The sequence below is a fragment of the Mesoplodon mirus genome, assembly GCF_964341445.2.
Source record: "Mesoplodon mirus genome assembly, chromosome: 8".
In the NCBI taxonomy this organism is placed as follows: domain Eukaryota; kingdom Metazoa; phylum Chordata; class Mammalia; order Artiodactyla; family Ziphiidae; genus Mesoplodon; species Mesoplodon mirus.
Genome location: NC_138984.1, coordinates 75,375,952 through 75,396,378, shown reverse-complemented (window position 1 = coordinate 75,396,378; position 20,427 = coordinate 75,375,952). Strand labels below are relative to the sequence as shown.

At 39.8% G+C, this 20,427-nt stretch overlaps 1 protein-coding gene across 2 annotated transcripts in view; it reads left to right on the top strand.

Moving 5' to 3' along the window:
• Positions 1-20,427, top strand: part of LOC309809112 (CD302 antigen) — a 128,166-nt gene that overhangs the window by 96,589 nt on the left and 11,150 nt on the right. The window contains exons 1-2 of one of the 2 annotated variants that reach the window (XM_082629884.1): positions 1,987-2,137; positions 15,892-16,002. In XM_082629884.1, coding sequence (XP_082486010.1) covers positions 2,065-2,137; positions 15,892-16,002 — 184 coding nt within the window. In that variant the 5' untranslated portion in view covers positions 1,987-2,064. Of the gene's footprint in view, positions 1-1,986; positions 2,138-15,891; positions 16,003-20,427 lie in introns of those variants that run through there. The other variant, XM_082629885.1, reaches the window with a different exon arrangement.

Below are 20,427 nucleotides of genomic sequence, written 5' to 3'. Positions count from 1 at the left end.
AACCACTGATCTTTTACTGATACCACAGTTTTGCCTTTTCCAAAATATAAAGTTAAAATTACAGGGTATATGGACTTTCAGATTGTCTTCTTTCACTTAGCAATATGCATTTAAGGTTCCTCCATGTCTTTTCATGGACTGATAGTGCATTTCTTTTTAGTGCTGAATAATATTTCATTGTCTGGATGTACCACAGTTTATTTATCCATTCACCTATTGAAGGATATCTGGGTTGCTTCCAGGTTTTGGCAATTATGAATAAAGCCACTGTAAATATCTACATATAAATTTTTGTGATAGGGACTTCCCTGGTGGTCCAGTGGGTAATCCAATACAGGGGGCCTGGGTTCAATCCCTGATCAGGGAACTAGGTCCCACGTGCAGGTCGAAACTAAGAGTCCTCATACCGCAGCTAAGAAGTCTGCATGCTGCAACTAAAGATCCCACATGCTGCAACTAAGATCTGCATGCCACAACTAAGACCTGGCACAGCCATAAATAAATAAATAAATAAATTATTTTTTTAAAATTTTAAATAAAATATTAAAATTTAAAAATAAATAAATAAAATATTTTTTAAAATTTGTGAATATGTAAGGTTTCAGCTTGTTTGGATAAATACCAAGGAGCATGATCACTGAATCATATGGTAAGAGTATATTTAGTTTGCAAGAAGTTGCAAAGTGTCTTCCAAAGTGGCTGTACCATTTTGCATTCTCACCAGCAATGAATGAGAGTTCGTTTTGCTCTCCATCTTCATCAGCATTTGGTATTGTCAGTGTTTTGGATTTTAAAAGCCATTCTAATAGGTGTGTAGTGGTATCTTGTTTTAATTTGCAATTCCCTAGTGACATGTGACGTTGTATGTTTTCATATGCTTTTTGCCATCTGTGTATCTTCTCTGTCAAAGTGTCTGTTCAGCTCATTTGTACATTTTAAAATGGAGTTGTTTGTGTTTGTAGAGTTTAGACTTGATTTTAAAACACTCTTTTGGTAATGACATGAGACAATGTCAGGGTTTAAACAAGCAGCCTGCCTGGCCTTGATTGTCTGGTTCCAGAGACACTCACTAGTGGAGTTACAGTTGGATAGTTTATACATATAATAACAAGTATGGGTGGTTTCCTTTTTTTTTTTTTCTTAAACGACAGAAATTTATTGTGTCACAGTTCTGGAGGCCAGAAGTTCAACATCAAGGTATCCATCAGAGTTGGTTCCTTCCAAGGGCCGTACAAGCGTAGTTTAAAGACCCTTAATCCAGGAGCTGCTGACAGAGAAGAGCTGTCTGAGGGCCACAGTCCACTGAGAGAAGAGCCTTTGAAAAGGTTTCTGACCATTAGGTCCAAAGGACAAACACCACTTTAACCAAGGGATCAAAGTTAACATCACCAGTGATGAGACAGAATGACATGGTCCTCCTGGGCTGGGCATATGGCTTTTGTGGTACTCTTGCCAGAAAACAAACAAACAACAACAAAACAAAAACGTAACCTGAATCCTGTTCTTCTAATCTCCCTCAGGAAGAGACATCAGACAAACTGAAACTAAAGGACATTCTACATAGCGACTGGCCAGTACTCTTTAAACTTGTGTCCAGATCGATGGTGAAAGATAAGCAATGACACAGGAACTGTCCCACATTAAAGAGACTGAGGAGACGTCACATCTCAACAGTGTATGACCCTGGCTTGGATTTTAGAACAGAAAAAGAACATCAGAGGGACAATTGGTGAAATGTGATAACGGCTGTAGATTAGTCCACAGTATTACACCCGTGTTAACATGCTGGCTTTGACTCATTGTACTGGAGTTACATACGACGTTAATATTTAGAAAAGCTGGCTGAAGGGTTACGGAAATTCCTTGTACTACTTTGGCAACATTTTTGAGAGGCTGAATTTATTTCAGTTCAGACGACAAGTGTTAAAAATCACGGAGAGCCGGAGCGCCGGCCGGAAGGCAGCGCGGGCGGGCACTCGGGCGGGTTAGGGGCCGCGGGTGGGAGGGGTCGGGCGGCGGCTCCGCACTTCCGAGCAGCGCGCGCGCCGGGCCCGCAGCACAGTCATGCCCCGCGCCGCGCCGCCCGCTCTCCTGCTGCCGTTGCTGGGCCTCGCAGTCGCCGCCGCCGCCGCCGCGGGTAAGCTGGCCTCTTGCCGCGCCCCCTCTTCGGCCTGGGAGCCCGGGCCCGGAGCGACCGCCTTCCCGCCGCCCGGCGGAGACCCTCCACCCACTCCGCGGCCGAGGGCTGCAACTCGACGGACATGTCGCGCTCCCCTGTACGCCCACCCCACGCGCCCCCGTGCGCCCTGGCGTCTGGTCACCCCCCGCCTCCTCCGCGTTCGGTGGGTTCCGAAAGAGCGCCGCCGGGGAGGGGGTCGCCGGGGACCCGAGAGCGCCCTTCGTCTCCCGCCGCGTCCCCGTCCTCGGCGCAGACCCCACTCGCGAGCAGGGGTCCCAAACGGCGCTAATTGACAGGAGAGCGGAGGGACTTCGAGCCCCAGGACGAACATAGTTTCAGGGCCATTTGGGGCTGAAAGGAGAAGTGGGGAAGTTGGCTGCGGAGATGTCCTCAGCTCGTGAGCGGCGGAGACGGGGGGTGGGAGGAAGCTGGCCCTCTTTTGCTCTCGGCGTTGTTTGACCAATTGGTTGGTGTTCAAGTTGTCGAAACAGGAAAACAGTTCAGCCAAATAACCCTGAATGGAAGTGGGACGAGAACAGGCGAGGCCTGAATTCCACTTAAGTCGTGTGATTTAAAAATCTTTGTCCAGTCTGCTGTTGTGCAAGTGACATCTGAAAAATTACTCTTGATTAGTCAGTCATTTCCAAAATGAATCGTGAGGAAAATGGACAATTCTCCTGAATGTTTTGTGTTTTTTTAAACAAGTTTCTCTTGCAAACATGTCAAAAATGATGGGGGAAACTCTGGGGAAAGACTTCCATCCAAAATCACTATTGATTGAACAATTCCAGGAATTAAGGAGCAAAATAAACAAGAACTAAGTGAGTACTTGCGTGGGTTTGAATAAAATGATTATGCAAGAGTTTGGCTCCCCCCCCCCCCCGTGAATTTCACTGCCATTTTATAAATTCCTTCTAGAAGCCTGCTGACAGACGGGAATATATTAAAGGATCTCAGTATTGGAGGCCGCAGTAGAGTAAGCAGCTCAGAAGTTGCTTTTTTTTTTTTTTTTTTTTACAAACTCAAAGCTCCTATCCTGACACCTTTTGTCGACCAGCATTTATGACCAGTTATGCCATCTGCTGCCTATGGAGGAGCAGAAACAAGAGTTTCACACTGTTGAGACTGAGCACATCCGTTTTGTCCAAAACAAGGCTGGACTAGAGATTCTGTGAATCCGTCCTTATGCACGCCCTCCGTATGTTTGCCAGTAACATCTAAACGCCCATTTAAGCCACCCTCTGGGTTGCTGCGCCTTCATATGTCAGGCTCAGTAAAACAAATACTTTTCTTGTCAGATTTTTTTTAAAAGTCCGTTTCTAGATTGTGTGGTATCTCTCTTTTTAAGAGAAGCTGTTTTGGTCAGCAGTGGAAGACAGGCTGTTACCCACCTGGGCTCTTGGGCGCCTTAATAGAAATTGACGAGGCCAAATGAGGAATTCAGGCGAGGCTTTATTAGGGACTCGTGCTGCAGCGTGAGGGAGCGAGAACAAGTAACAAGTGCCCTTGCTTGGTCCCTAAGTGGGGACGAGCTGATCCCCTAAGTGGGGTTGAGGGTAGGAGCTGACATGGGTGGCTGGAGAGGTTGCTTAGGTGGACTGCCCACCCCCTTGGTGTGCTGTGTGCAGGGATCATGCGCAGTACCCTGCCTTTGCTCCTGGCAGCTCAGAAGTGGCAGTTGGGTTTTGATCTTTTTGTATCTTGTTGCTCATAATTTGCCCCAACTGTGCATGTGTGCAGTTATTTTTAGTCTCTTATAGTTTCTTTGCATTCTGTTGCTGGAGGAGACGCTTGTCCAGGTGCAAGCACTGCAGCAAAGGGTCCCAGGTCCCAGCCTGTCTCAAAACTATCTTTGGAAAGTTTTGTTCTTTTTCCTTTTATAAGTCCAGTATGGTTAAATAGACTTTTCAAGAGCTGAAGAAGTGCCTGTCGAAGAAATGATTGCTATTAATTAATCAGCTTCTCTCAGGAGGTTTGAAGGATTAATTTGAAGGAGCGTGAGCTTTGGAGTTAGGTACAGACTCTGTGGCCTTGACCGAATTGCGCAAGTCATTGCACTTCAGTAAAATGGAGATAATACCCATAGGGCTGTAGTGAGCATTCAGTGAGAACTCCATGTCTAGCACCTATTCCAGGCATGGTGAATCTTGGTTTTCCCTTGTTCTCTTCATACGAAGTGAAGGGTAATTATTGCAACTAGAAAATTATGTCACGAGTGCCACTTTATATCTGTTGATGTGTATGGTTACTGAGCACATTCCCATACGTGTTGATAACACAGGGCTGAAAAACTATGTGTTTTATCATCGTACTTCACAAGTCTATCCAGACAAGATCAGGAATCACATTTGGCTTAGAACTAAGTAAAGAAAGAGCTTTTCAAGGTTCTCATGGAATTTGCTGAATGGCAAGGTCTTAACAGAAAAGCTCCTAGGGTGTTGCATAAAGTATAAATGTAATACTGAAATGGAAATTATTGTTATTGTTCTCTGTTATTTTGTAGTTTATTAGTGTAAATGATCTTGTGTTGTTCTTAGATAGTATCTTGAAAAATCACAATGAACAAAAAATACCTGAGTAAGGTTCCATGGCATCCCTTTTAAAAAGTTCTTCTGTAACGGCACTTTTTGTACATGGTACATGATCGGTATCTGTTTCTTGGGTCAGTGGTTTCCTGTGGGCAGCGTGAATACAAGTGAACACAAGCATGTTAGAGGAAACCCCATTCTGTGGTCACTGCGTCGCTTCTCACTTTGATTTGCCATAACCTACAATACTCTGCCTCCTTCCCTGACACCACCTCTTACGGCCCTTCCTGCTATTCACTCTTTATCCACAATGACCTCTAGGGACTCAGCCACCTCCTGGCTCTTCTGCCCAGACCCCCCTCCCCTTCCCCAGTCCTTGGCATGGCTGCCCACCCCCATATCGTTCAGAGCTCTGTTCATATGCCACCTTCTCTATCACATCCCCGTGTTTTCTCTTCTTCAGAGCACTGAATTCTCTTGGAATGAATCTCGTTTCTTCACTGTCTTCTTGCTTTTCGCTCCCCTTACCAAGGGAGCTCCATAACAGCAGAAACTTTACTATCTTGTGGATTTTTTGTTTTGTTTTGTTTTGAAAAGTGTCTCTGTACTTTATTCTAATTTATAATGAAAGGACAAAAAAATTTAGATGAATGATTTAAGAAGTAGGGGGCGATAATGGGATTGCAGTTTCCTTCAAATTATTTTTACTTCTCATCTCATAATTGAATTTAAAGCATTAAGTCACCTTAATCTGTTGATGTGACTTTTTCTGGCCCTTGTGAATGGCACAGTGATGTTTCAGGGGAAATTATTTCAGATTGTAAATTTTGAAATGTTAGTAAGTGTTTATTTGCCTTCCAATGAAAAAGTGAAATAGTAATTAGGTATTATTTCAGGACTTCTTTCATTGTTGAGAAGCTTTTAGAAATGTGCTTACGTGTTGAAAATTAGTTTTGCAACAGGGTCGCTGTCCACAATTTTTTATTATACATATCAAGTATTTAAGATTATTTTAGATTTCGAGGACAAATCTTGAGATTGCATCTGTAAGAAAATGGACCAGTGTTGCCCAGTAAGAAAGGTGCAGAGAAACACTGGCACCCTCATTCTATGAATAAAAGTCATGACAGCTTTTCTGAGAAGGGACGTGAAGGGAGAAGATGGGGGTGGACATCTTGGAAGCTAGGTTGGGTAGCGTGGAGAGGGGACTGAGTGTCAGAGTGGCTGAATTTCCTTACAATTCAGGGATATCTTGCAGCCCAGGCCCTCCGGATTATCAGGGGCCTGGAACACCATGTCCTCCTCCATACTTAATAAAGGTAATAACCAGCGCCTCTTTCTTCCTCTTCCTCTGCCCTTGCGGAAGGTAAGTGACTGACTCATGTCTAATAGGAGAGGGGCAAAGGTCTTATTATTGACAAGGAAAAAAAAGTACAATCTTGCCACCTTTGTTAACATTCAGAACAAGTCTGTCCCAAGGATCACTTCCTCTTATGCTGTGCCTGGTTCTTTAAAAAAATTAATTACAAGGGAACAGAGATTTCCATTAGAGCTGACTGGTAATGCAAAACATTCTTGTGGCTCTGCCATTTTAGTCTTTTAGCACATGATAATTTTAAGCGGAGGATCTACTTAGAAACTTTTGGACTTAAGTACAAGCTTTTAAAATTTTCATCAGGCTCCTAAATTTCTGTACATATTAAATCCATAGAATTATAAAATCATACAATCCATGAAGAGTCATTTAGGTGCGTTATTAATAACAACCTATCTTTCAGCAGCTGTGAAGAAGAAGCAAGAGTAACAGAAAAGCACTTTGGAGAGAGCCTTGTGGGCAGGATTTTTTTTTTTTTTTTTTGACCCAAGGATGTTTCTTTAAATATATTTTCTAGAAAACATTACAGAACCCGTAATTGAAAACTTATGGCAGTATTTTGGGGAGACAGGTTTTTCATTGTAACAGGATTATAGCAAAGGTACTTAGCATTGAAAAAGACTTAGTTTAGCCTTTCTGCTCATGAAGCGCGTGAACCTCAGTAAGTTCCCTCACAAGAGGTATCAGCCTCTGTTGGAACACTCTTCTCCCAAAGTAAAAATGTATGTCTTGAGTAGTGCTTAAAGCTTGTTTCTGGGGCAGACACTCTGACTGGTAGCATGAGAAGAAGGGTTCAGTGCTACATTAACTGGAGTTCATTGCTAATGCGAAAATGAGCCTAAGGAAAAAACAGTTGAAAGTTGTAAGGATATGAAGTTAACAGTTTGTTTTCTGCTTTTCTGCCTATAGCTTTTTGTTTTTATTTTTGGGTTTGGGGGCTTTTTCTTGTCTTATCACATATTGCTTATTGAATTATTCTACAAGGGGCTTCGTCAGTTATCATAATCATCACAATCATTCCCATCTCAGAGGCCTGTGTGACCTAGATAAGTACTTGGCTCTTTTCCTTCAGCTCCTTCAGATCTCTTTTTGTATATGTCACCTGTAGAATGACGTCTTCCTTGGACACCTTTCTACAACTTCAACCCCAGCCCCCACCCTACAGTCAGGACCTGGCATCTCTTATCTGTGGTTGCTAGCCTCCAAGATGGCCCCAAAGATTCTTGCCTCCTGGGATTCATACTCTTCACTGAATAGGGCTGACCTGTATCCTGTATAACCAACAGGACACTGTGGAAATAATGGAGAGTGGCTCCCAAGGCTGGATTGTAAAAGACATTGCACTTCTACCTTGTTCTCATTTGAATCACTTGCTCTTAGGGAAGCCACCTGCCATGTCATAAGGACCCTTGAGCAGCCATGTGGAGAAGTCCACATGGTGAGGAACTGAGACCTCCTACCCACAGCCAGCTCCTACTCACTTGGTGGCTGATTCTCCAGCCCCAGTTCACTTTTCAGATAGATGCAACCCTGACTGAAACTTTATGAGAGATGCCAAGCCAAAATCACCCAGCTAAGCAGCTGTTTCTCAATTCCTGATGCAGAGAAATTGTGTGAGATAATAAAGGTTTTTATTGTTTTAAGTTGCTAATTTGTTACATAGCAATAGATTGCTAATGTACTATCTAAATAAAATACCAGGGCTTCCCCGGTGGCGCAGTGGTTGAGGGTCTGCCTGCCGATGCAGGGGACACGGGTTCGTGCCCCGGTACGGGAGGATCCCACGTGCCACGGAGCGGCTGGGCCCGTGAGCCATGGCCGCTGAGCCTGCGCGTCCGGAGCCTGTGCTCCACCACGGGAGAGGCCACAGCAGTGAGAGGCCCGCGTACCGGAAAAAAAAAAAAAAATACCATCTAACATATTATTTTACCTATTTATCTTGCCTTCATATATCTGCCTCAACTAGAATATAAGCTCCGGGATGGCAGGATTTTTGTTCCTTTTTGTTCACTGTGGAATCCCTAGCACCTAAAACAATTTTCTCACAACAACTCCCTGAGATAGGTACTGTTATCATCCCCATTTTACAAATAGGGAAATTGGAGCACAGTTAAGTAACATACCCGAGGTCATGTAGTCAGAGCCAGACTTTTCTCCATAGCTTAATGTGCTTAATCAGAACCCTGCACTGTCCCATTTCTCTGCAGGCTATCTGTGTTATGTACAAAACTCTATCATAGTTATTATTGGGGGTACAAGTCAGGTTTAAGATATGATCTCTGTTGTCATGCAGTTAACAGTCCAATTGGGAAAACAGGATAAGTATCAGATAACTACCATAAAGAAGAGCAGGATTTATCAGTGCACATGAATGTGTGTTAGTCATCAAAGGATAACACAGCCCCTTTTCCAAGAACGGCCTCCTACGGTTCTTATGCCATGGTTTGTTCCATGTTATGCTCACCATCCAAGCCATAACTAATCAAAATAAGGATAAGTTCCTATATCAAAGACTGACTACTCTAAGCTACGTAGGGGTACCTAGTGGGTACCTGGTATATAAGAACCCTAGGAGGCCTATTTGCTGGGATAGTATCCTCAGATTTCTTATTACCCCAAGTATCCTTGCAAAACATCTCTATTATTTGGGGTAACCTGAACAAGTCTTTAGTCTTTATAACCAGAAAAGGCCTCTTACATGTTGTATAGTGCAAAGTCCTGTAGAAGTTCAGAGGGATCAGAGGTTATGGGAAGGTGAGGGTTGGACATTTCATGGAGAATTGACCCACGAGTTGCTACTGAAAAAAGAATATACTTCGTAGATGGTTTGGAGGTCAGAGTTCATTGTAATTATAAAGCCTAAGAGCTACAAGTACACAAAGAAATAATTTATAAATTTCACTTCACTTGGTGTTGATTATATTTTTGTATACTTAATAGACATGCTTTATTCCATTTAAACAGTATTTCAAAAATTATTTTTTTATATTCTTGAGTTATTTATTGTCAGTACCAAATCCTATGTATAGTTTTGACTAGAAATGATACAAGAGGGCATTTCTTAACCCGTGGTTCAAGACTTCCAGTGTTTCACTTTATAAAGGTGTTTCAGGTGTCCTTAAATGTGGTAATGGAGTCTGTTTCCATTTGCATTTTTTTTTCAATTCCATAAGGCTAAAGAAAAAGCAACAAAGGGAACCAGAAGAAAATAGGAGAAGAAAAAAAAGTCAAAGTTTGCAATTCAGAGTATGTGCCCTTGTGACTTTCAATTTGAGTTTCATTCTGGAAATGATTGCTTTTCTTTTCTCTATCACGTCTTAATACATAAAACATCTGGTCGCAGGAGTGTGGGGAGGGAGAGACCTGCTTAGTTCACCCATTCAACAAATATTTGACTCCTTACTAGGTGCCTGTCACTGTGCTTTTTATGGTGTTCCCTCTGCCTGGGATTTCTTTTTATTTTTCCTTTTCCACATGGTAAAGTCATTTGTCCTGCAAATTGCAGCTCAAATATTGTCTCCTTTTTGAAATAGTTCCTTACTCTACAAGTTATTACTTTTTCATGTATAGTCTTATAGCATTTAACCTCTCACACCTTTGTTATTTATATGTGTCTGACTCTCCTATCAGACTGAGCACTTCAAGTGTAGGACCCATTCCCCTTAAATCCTTTTATCCTTACTCCTTAGCACTGACCGTTGTATCTGACATATGGGAGTTGCTCAGCAAACGATTTTTAGATGGATGATGGTAGCACTTATCGATAACTTGCTTAAAAGTGTGAAAGAGGGAATTCTGCTTCTGGCTATAGTGGAGTGGGATACTAACACTCCCACTAAGAACAACTGGAAAATCTAAATAAAATTCCATAATAATGGTTTTCGCAGGCATCAGAGAGCTGCTAAGGCAACTCGTTGATGCGAGCCCAATATTCTGTGTGCACTACTTTTCCCTTTAGGAGAGTTGCCCAAATTTTAAGCAGCTAAAAGCAGAGCAGAGTTTTTGGCATTCTCATGGTGTTAAGGAGACAAAAATTTGAGTTTTTACTTGCCAGAGGGGAGGGACTTTAGCTAATATCCAGGCTTTCAGTTGGAATCCATGGATATTGGGCCTCACAAAGGCTGTAACATCCCCCTCAGGTGGACTCCACCCTTGATTGTATTAAGATAATCTTCAATACTCCAGATGCCTACCAGAATCCTTTCTAGGGGAGAATGACATCCTCTAGAGCCTCTGCAATTTTTTTTAATTTTAAATATTAAATACCAGATACTGTGCAATTTTTCCTGCACAGTATCTGGTATTTGATATAAAAAAAAAACAGAAACAAAAACAAAAACTACCAGGCATAATAAGAAACAGGCCAAAGCAGGGAAAATAAAAACAGACCAACAGGTGACCCAGAAATTAGAGTTTTCAAAAATGAACTTTAAAATAATCGTAATAGAGACTGCCCTGGTGGCGCAGTGGTTAAGACTACACGCACCCAATGCAGGCGGCCCGGGTTCAATCCCTGGTCAGGGAACTAGATCCCACATGCATGCTGCAACTAAGGAGCCAGCGAGCTGCAACTAAGGAGCCCATGAGCCACAACTAAGGAGCCCATGTGCCGCAACTAAGGAGCCCGCCTGTGCAATCAAATAAATAATAAAATAAAAAATAAAGAAATAAAAAATAAAATAATCGTAATAAGTTTGAGAATGTTTATAAGATTGAGAATTTCACCAGAGACTCAGAATCTATAAAAATACAAACAAGCTGAAATTCTATAACTGAAAAATAGCTGACATTATGAACTCAGTAGATGGGTTTAATAGCAGATTTGTTAAAACTGAAGAGTAGATTAGTAAACCAGAAAGAACAAGATTATGATATGGAGAGCCAAAAGTATTAAAAATAGAAAAGAGCAAAATAAACATATTGGACATGGTGAGAAATCTAACATATATGTATTTTGAGTCCCAGAAAGGGAGGAGAAAGAAAATGGAGGAGAATCATTATTTGAAGTGATGATGGCCAAGAACTTTCCAAAAGTGAACAGTGAAAATAAACCCACAGATTCAATAATTGCATTACATTATTACCAGGATTAAAAAAAAAATACTAGGCATACCACTGTCAAACTACTTAAAACCAAAGATGACAAAGAAAATCTTGAAAGCAGCCATCAAAGAGTAACAATCAGACTAATACCTGATTTCTCAATAGGCATGATGGAAGCCAAAACAGTAAAATTATCTACATCTTCAATGAAAGATAAGCTGCCATTCCAGAATTTTGTATTTGCAAAAATATCCTTCAAAGGAAGGCAGTATAAAGACATTTACAGAAAATCAAGAATTGAGGGAATTTGTAGTAGACCTACCATTAAAGGGGTTTATTCAGGCAAACAGAAAATTATTACAATTAGTAATACAGAAATGTAAGAAGGAATGAAAAGCAACAGAGGAGGTAAATATGTGTTTAAAACTAAATGAACATTGACCATGCAAAATAGTAATACAACCATAACACAAAGGAAGAGAAGTTAAATTACTGTAAGATCCTAGTGCTGTCTAGGAAATGGTAAAAGTACTAATTTATTTTAGTTACTAATAAATCAAGGTTGCATGCTGTAATTTTCAGGGTACCCACTATAGAAATAAAATTAAAGAATGTGTAATTAATAAGCTAAAAGAAAAATGGAATATAAAATTGTTTAATAATCCAAAAAGAAGACAACAAAGGGGAAAAAAAAGAACATAAAACACATAGGAAAAATAGAAAATGAATAGTAGGATGGTAGATATAAACTCAAATACATCAATAACTATGTTAAATATTAATGGAAATACTCAAAAGACAAAGATTATCAAACTGGGTGTTTTTTTTTTAAACCTACTTGTTTAAAAGGATTATAACCACTTTGGAAAAGTGTTTGGCAGTATCTGCCAGAGCTGGACACGTGTACACTCTATGGCCCAGCAATCTACTTCTAGAAATATACCCACAAGAAAGCATGCATATGTGCACCAAAACATGTGCAGAGGATATTTATAGCATCATATTATTGTCATGGCCACAAAGTAGAAACTACCCAAACATTCATCAACAGAATGAATAAATTCATACAATACTATATAGCAATGAGAAAGAACCTACAGCTACATGCTACAACATAAATAAATCTCATAAAAGTAATGTTTATCAAAAGAAGCCAGACACAAAAGAGTACATACTGTGTGTGTTCATTACTATAGAGTTCAAAAACTGACAGAACTAATCTGTGGTGTTAGAAGTTAGGTGTGATTACCTTTGGAAGTGAGTGGACCAAACGGGTTTGGTTAATGGTCTGTTTCTTCATCTCACCGATGATTACATGGGTATGTTCATTCTATGCAGATTCACCAAGATGGGTATGTATGATTTGCACATTGTATATTGTATTTCAATAAAAAGTTTAATTTTTAAAAAGTATAGTCTCTTGGTATCTGCAGGGGACTGGTACCAGGACCCTCTGTGGATATCAAAATCCAAGGATGCTCAAGTATCTTATATAAAGTGGCATAGTACAGTCGGTCCTCTGTACCCGAGGGCTCCACATCCACAGATACCGAGGGCCAACTCTACCAGTAACGGTGTTAGAATTGGCAGCAAGGTCAATCCAGTTCTATTCCAGGGTATAAGAAACAGCATGCTTCTAGAAGGAAAAGATGAATACACTGCAAAGGGAGTGTTTGAGGATGCTGAAGGGGTGATAAATTAAGCCATTTAAGGATGTAGAGGAGATAGGATTCATTCATTCATTTAGCAAAATATTTTGGTCCCTATTATAGTCCAAGGAGCTATCTGAGGTGTTGGGGATTCAAAAATAAGGCTCAGCCCCTATTTTCAGAGAGGTCACTCTCTCTAGAGAAGGGTGCCGAGGATGGTAGAGTTAATAAAAGCTACAATATTTTGAGCACCTTCCTTGTACTAGGCACCGTGCTGTGCAGTTTTGTTGCTTCTTAATGTTCACAACGACAATCCAATGAGGTTGTTATCCCTTTTTTTGCCTGAGGAAACACAGGAAATAAGTGTCCAAGGTCTCACCACCAAGATAAAAATACAGGTCTGTCTGACTTCAAAGTTGTGTTCCTTCTGCTACTTTACATGGCCACTGGATGGTGATTTCTAAGAGAAAGAACTATGTGATGAAATTACAAGCGGAAGTTAAAATACATTACAGTGGTGGTGTCTTAGAGAAAGTGGAGTAGATAGATGGCCTGAATCTCAAAGGATGAGCAGTGAGTAATGTTTGATGGTCTGGAAGTGGAAACGGAGGAATAAAAGTCTTTTCTTCTGAGTAAGGGCCAGACTTTCAAAGAAGGCAGCAGAGGTGTACGGAGAAACCGAGATGGCTGAATACTGCTTCTCAGGAAGAGGATCTAAGGGTCTGCTCCACATACAGACTTTCAACCAAGCACCTTGTTTTCAGGCCCTTCCTGAGCCTTCTTCCTACAAAATGCCTTTCCAATTCCTGAACTTTTCTAGACTTCCTTGCTTTTTTAAAATTTAATTTACTTTTACTTTATTATTTTTTGTATTTTTATTGGAGTATAGTTGATTTACAATGTTGTTAGTTTGTTAGTTAGTTTCAGGTGTACAGCAAAGAGAATCAGTTATACATATATATATCTCCACTCTTTTTTTGATTCTTTTGCCATATAGGCCATTACAGATTATTGAGTAGAGTTCCCTGTGTTATACAGTAGGTCCTTATTAGTTATCTGTTTTATATATAGTAGTGTATATATATATCAATCCCAATCTTCCAATTTATCCCTCCCCCCATTACCCCCTGGTAACCATAAGTTTATTTTCTATGTCTGTAACTCTATTTGTTGTGTAGATAAGTTCATTTGTACCCTTTTTTTAGATTCCACTTATAAGTGATACATGATATTTTAGACTTCCTTGTTTTTTAAACATTGGAATCATACTGCAGATATATTTTTATAGTGAGATTTTTTTAAATTAATGGTTTATTGTGAGCATTTTCGCAAAGCAAAGTGCTTGTTGTTAAAACATCCCTATCCAACTTTAATCCACCATAATGGGAAAGTTCTAGATTCCTACCGGAGTTCAAACCAAGGTAGTCACACGTGTAAGACAAGAATTTATAAACAGCAGGAAGGAAAAAAAAAAAAAACCTATATACAAAATAAATTGTATCTTGGGATGCCTACCCTCAGGCTAGTACATCTTGGATGATTTAATCACTAAATGTAGCAGTATGAGGCCAGAGAAAAACTCATGACTCACAAATTGAGATAATTTTAAGTAGCCCATTGTATTAATTAGGTTATTGATTCAGCTGCTATAACAATGACCTGAATTAACAATGGCTTAACAAGATCGAAGTTTATTTTCTCTCTCTTTACAACCTGAGTGTGATATGTTGGCTTCACTTAGGATCCTTTTATCTTGTTACTGTTATTCCTAGGCTGTTTCCATTGTTTACACGATTGATTGAAGATAGCTAGCTACATTTTAGCCAGAGGGAAAGAGGAAATGTGGTCCAGGGAGCACACTCTTTCCTTTTAAAGGCATATTTTTGCACATTTCACTTCTGCTCACACTTCATTATCCAGAAGCCACCAGCAGACTGGGAGATAGTGTAGCTTGGTGGCCTGTAGTCTGTGCTGTATAAGAAGCTGAGGTCAAGTACTGGAGACAATGAATGGGCTCTGCCATATTCGGAGCTTAGTGAAATGGAGGTTGTTGAATTTAGACTAACGTAGCTGATTGTTCAATTCTGATCTTTGTAGTAAGCCATTCTTCTACTTGTTTATATTAAAATTGTAATTCAGGGAGTTCCATGGCGCTAGGTCTAGTGGTTAGGATTTGGTGATTTCACTGCTGTGGTCTGGGTTCAATCCCTGGTCGAGGAACTGAGATCCTGCAAAAATAAAAACAGGTAAAAAGTGATTTTCCCTATACAGACCTAAGAGAATATGGAAGGTTAATGCCTTAATGTTCCTTTATTCACTGGAATTCAATAAAATCTTCACATCCTTTCTCCATTCTGGCCAGTGAAATCAAGGTCTTAACAGGCCTACTTTTGCTTCTAATGCTAACTAGTGAAATTCCAGAGGCAAGGCTGAAAAATACACATCTTTATAATGAATAACACCAAAAGACAGAGATGAAGGAGATGACCCTCTACAGCAATAGAGGAAGAAGTATGGTTCTGTTTCATAAAACTGGTTCAAAGAATCTGCTTTGATCAAGTGTTAAATTAAAACATTCATAAAAACATCAATCTTGTTTTCTTGTGCAATAGGAAAACTTGTCTGAATATTCATAATCTAGCAACTTCTTTTCTTCTCTGTTCTTGAAAGTATATTTTGAACAAAAAGATCTTGTAAGACTCTTAAGACTTTTGAAATTGAATTGTTACTATATACTGCAAAGATAACCTTCAAAGAAAACTTGTAATTCTGATTGGTTGTCTTCCTTGATAGTTTATTGCCTTGGTTATTAGCATATGTAATATGCTATAATTTACACGTCTGAACTACTAAACACCTAAAGCCTTGTAACTTTGCTCTGTCAAACCAGAAGGGAATCAGTGGCGCATTTTCCTTTTCCCACATGTACAATGGTGAAAAAGAAATTCCTATCACACTAGTCAATTTCTTATTTTAACAAAGACCAAGAGCCTTATGGCTAAATTAACAAGGGAAATTGCCATTTTTTTTTCTGTGAAAACTTAATATCTAATATCTTTATCTTTAGGAATTCATGGAATTAAAGTTATTTAATAGCGCATCTCTTTCTCCACATAGACTGCCCTTCATCCACCTGGGTTCAGTTCCAAGACAGTTGTTACATTTTTCTTCAAGAAGCCATCAAAGTAGAAAGCATAGAGGATGTCAGAAATCAGTGTACTGACCATGGTAAGGAGCTTTTTCTATTTTGTTTTTTCACAGATCAGTAAAGAGTGTTCACTAATTTCTTTAAAAAATAGTTTTGTTGTATCTCACTTTCACCTTGGTCCTTGTAATAACTGGACAGCTTTTATTCTGTAATACGCAAGACACAAACAGTGGAATTGGGGTATACCCTTGAGCTGGAAGACAGTTGTTGGACCACACTGCCCAAAGCAGAGTGACAAAACCTTAGCAAGAGCAGAGTGTATGTAATGTAAGTACTCTGTGTCAGGCACTGTTCTTACACACATAATATACTTTAACTGGCTTTAATTATTACAGCAAACCTATCGGGTAGTAAATTATTAGCCTCCTTTTGTGTGTGTGTGTGTGTTACGTGGGCCTCTCACTGTTGTGGCCTCTCCCGTTGCGGAGCACAGGCTCCGGATGCACAGGCTCAGCGGCCACGGCTCACGGGCCCAGCCGCTCAGCGGCATGTGGGATCTTCCCGGCCCGGGGCACGAACCCGTGTCCCCTGCATCGGCAGGCAGACTCTCAACCACTGCGCCACCAGGGAAGCCCTAGCCTCCTTTTATCAAGAGAATAAAACTAGTTCAGTTATTTGTTAAAGGTCACACAGGAAATCATTGGCAGAGCCAGGATTCAAACCAGGGACTGTCTCATTTTAGGACCAGCGTTCTTAATCACTCTTATTCTGACCTGAAAGTACTGTTTCAGGCATGCAGTAGGGGCAGAAGTTAGATTACATGGGACTGTGACGTGAGACTGTGGTAAAGAAGCATATCGTTAAATAAAAATGAAAAAAAGGCTGTGTATTTGCTACATGATATGCTCAGTATTCTCTGGGAAATATAACTTCACATTTTGAAATCTTTTAAATAAAAATGTCATTTTAAAAAAGGTGTGCTTGGTGCTCTTTATATATTTGGCTGTTTGGCCCAAAGTGTATCCTTGTTGTTAAGCCTCTTATTGTGATACTTGTCAGCTCAAACTAAAACGATGGTGTGAGTTAGCATGTTTTTCCACTGAGATATCTATGATGGTGAGATGAGAGTCCTTGATTATTTAAAGGTACTTTTTATTATTGTGTGAGATCTAAAAATCTCTTATTTCATTAAATTTTGTCTTAAGCATATTCATAACACCAGCATTTAAAAATGTGCTTTACTGGGACTTCCCTGGATGTCCAGTGGTTAAGACTCTGTGCTCCCAATGCCAGCGGCATGGGTTCCATCCCTGATTGAGGAACTAAGATCCCGCATGCCACAGGGCACGGCCAAAAAATACATAAATAAAAAATAAAAATGCCCTTTATCTAAAAAACACAATTTCTGACAACCCACCAATTAACATTTTGGAAGAATATCAAATTGCTTTAATTAAAATCATATTCACTTATTATAGAAGGAATAAATGTAAGCATAGGAGTTTTAAATCCTAAGTGCCACATACTACTCAGTACATATTGTTTTCTTTAGGAATAAAGAAAATGGCATAGCCATTTTAAATCCTGTGAAGTGCCATGTAATACTCAATACATATTTTCCTGACTTGCTAAATGGTGTGGAACATTGGCTCTTTGAAAACAAGACATTTCCAACATGCTAATATGGTTTCACTCCAAGGAAATGGAGTAATAGGAATTTTGCTGGTCTTCCAAGATTTTTATTTATATATGTATGTATGTACATATGTATGTATGGCTGTGTTGGGTCTCTGTTGCTGCGCACGGGCTCTCTCTAGTTGCGGCAAGCAGGAGCCACTCTTCATTGCGGTGGCTTCTCTTGTTGCAGAGCACAGGCTCCAGGCGCGCAGGCTTCAGTAGTTGTGGTGCATGGGCTCAGTAGTTGTGGCTCGCGGGCTCTAGAGCGCAGGCTCAGTAGTTGTGGCGCACGGGCTTAGTTGCTCCGTGGCATGTGGGATCTTCCCGGGCCAGGACTTGAACCCATGTCCTCTGCATTGGCAGGTGGGTTCTTAACCACTGAGCCACCAGGGAAGTCCACAAGATTTTTTTTAAATGGTGTTTCCCCCACAACTATTTCCTATCTCTTTTTTAAAAAACATTTATGTCAGGTATACTTGGACATAAACACAGATTTCAATAAACAAATTATATTGGAGGCTCAGAGCCAAGAAAAGACATGTTCCTGTACTCCTATTAGCTTGTATGAACCACAAGGTCAGATTTCGTCATCCAGCTTTAACACTTAACTTCAGCAGTTAAGCAACTGCATACTCTACAGAGGCATAGTTAATATTTGTTGACTGACTTCCTCTACAACTAGTTAATTGTATTTGCTAATTTTTTTTTTAGAAAAAGAAGCAAAATGAAATTGAAGACACCCAGCAACTTTGAGGCCTGATTTTTGATTATCTGAAGTCCATTAACTCTACTTGTTCAAGTAGAGTATCCACTTAGGAATTTTAAATCGTTGTATATAAATTTGCTTATAAAGTTTATCTTGTGTCTAAAGAAAAATGTCTTTTTTCCCAGTTAAATATTTATAAATTCAGTTTGTCTTACTGATTTGATTTAAATTTCTCATACATTTCTGCTAATCTCATCATTTATTTGATCATCCTCTACATTTGCTTCCACTCTGGAAATATCCATTTCATTGATGAATCAGAAAATTAGCTAAAATTGGTTAATATTACCATTACTTTTTTGGCTAGGGTAGTGTTTTGGTTTAGAACAGTAGGTGGACATGAATTCAGTGTTTGCTATATATGAAGAAGGAAAAGCATAAGGAATACTAGGACATTTACATTTGGATTTATAAAATCTTCACAGGTATACAAAATCCTATCTTAAACCTATAATTAGGGGTATAGAAAATAGGTGACTTGTTACCTTTTGGACTGCTGAGAGCTATATTTAGAAATATTCCCAGTGCTTTGTGGTAATTTACTTGATGTTACTTGTACTTATTTTGGGTACTGTTATTGTTCATCTAGGAAAATAATTGTGAGAGGCTAAAATTTTTCTTATTTTGCAACATTTACCTTTGATTTAGATATTTTCATTATAATAGAACAAATAAATATTTTCAGTCTTTCCTTTTTGTGATGTGTATGAGCTATGTCACTAGCCATAAAAAGAATTAAAGACCCAAATTACATCTCAGCAGGTAGCATCACTGGTAATGCATTGTAAAGAAAAAATTTGCTTGAGTACATGTGTTCTTCAGGGATTTATGCTATCATTTGTTAAAGAAAATTAAAGTGTGTCCTTTTTCCTGACATATTAATTTAAGTTTATACAGTATGTACTTAAATTGCATGTTAAAAATCATTCAAGTTCCATTGGCTGACACAAGGTCAGAGAAAGGAATGAAAATCTCATCTCTGAACACCTAAGCCTAAACTATAACCTAGTTAAATATTTCCCTTGAGGATTTTTCTAAAATGGCATTTTGGTTACATTTCACAACTAAGTACAAGTAAGTACGAGGGTAAAACAGATTAAAAGTCTGTATGACATTTAACAGGAGGTGATAGCAGCTAGAACCGATAAGAAAACCATCATAGCATTTTTAAAAATGGAGCTATGACTGAGAGAGAGAACCTTGCTGAATTCTAACTTTGGATTAAAGTATTAAGTATTTTAGGGGCTTTCCTGGTGGCGCAGTGGTTGAGAGTCTGCCTGCTGGTGCAGGGGACGCGGGTTCGTGCCCCGGTCCGGGAGGATCCCACATGCCGCAGAGCGGCTGGGCCCATGAGCCATGGCCACTGAGCCTGCACGTCCGGAGCCTGTGCTCCGCAACGGGAAGGGGCCACAACAGTGAGAGGCCCGCGTGCCGCCAAAAAAAAATAATAATAAATAAATAAAATATTAAGTATTTTAAAGGTCAGTCTTATTTTTTCTTTTCTTTTAAAAGTTCTTAATTACACGATTAGTGCACAGTCGCTATATAGAAAAGCACATATGCAAATATGTTTAAAATAAAATTACCCTAAATTGTACCATCCTAAGGAAATGTAATGACTATTAACATTTTGGTAAGTATCCTTCTAGACTTCCAACCCCCCAGGCAGATATATTTTAATAAATATTTGATATATATGTGTATATACATGTATATATGTATACATATATATACTATATGTACATATATTTCCATAATCTACATTTTCCCTTAAAAATATTTTTCCAGGGCTTCCCTGGTGGCGCAGTGGTTGAGAGTCCGCCTGCCGATGCAGGGGATGCGGGTTCGTGCCCCAGTCTAGGAAAATTCCACATGCCGCAGAGTGGCTGGGCCCATGAGCCATGGCCGCTGGGCCTGTGCGTCTGGAGCCTGTGCTCCGAAACGGGAGAGGCCACAACAGTGAGAGGTCCGCATACCGCAGAAAAAAAAAAATTTTTTTTTCCATGGCAGTAAATATAGAATGCATATTTCCTAATAACTGTACACTGTTCCTCTATATAGA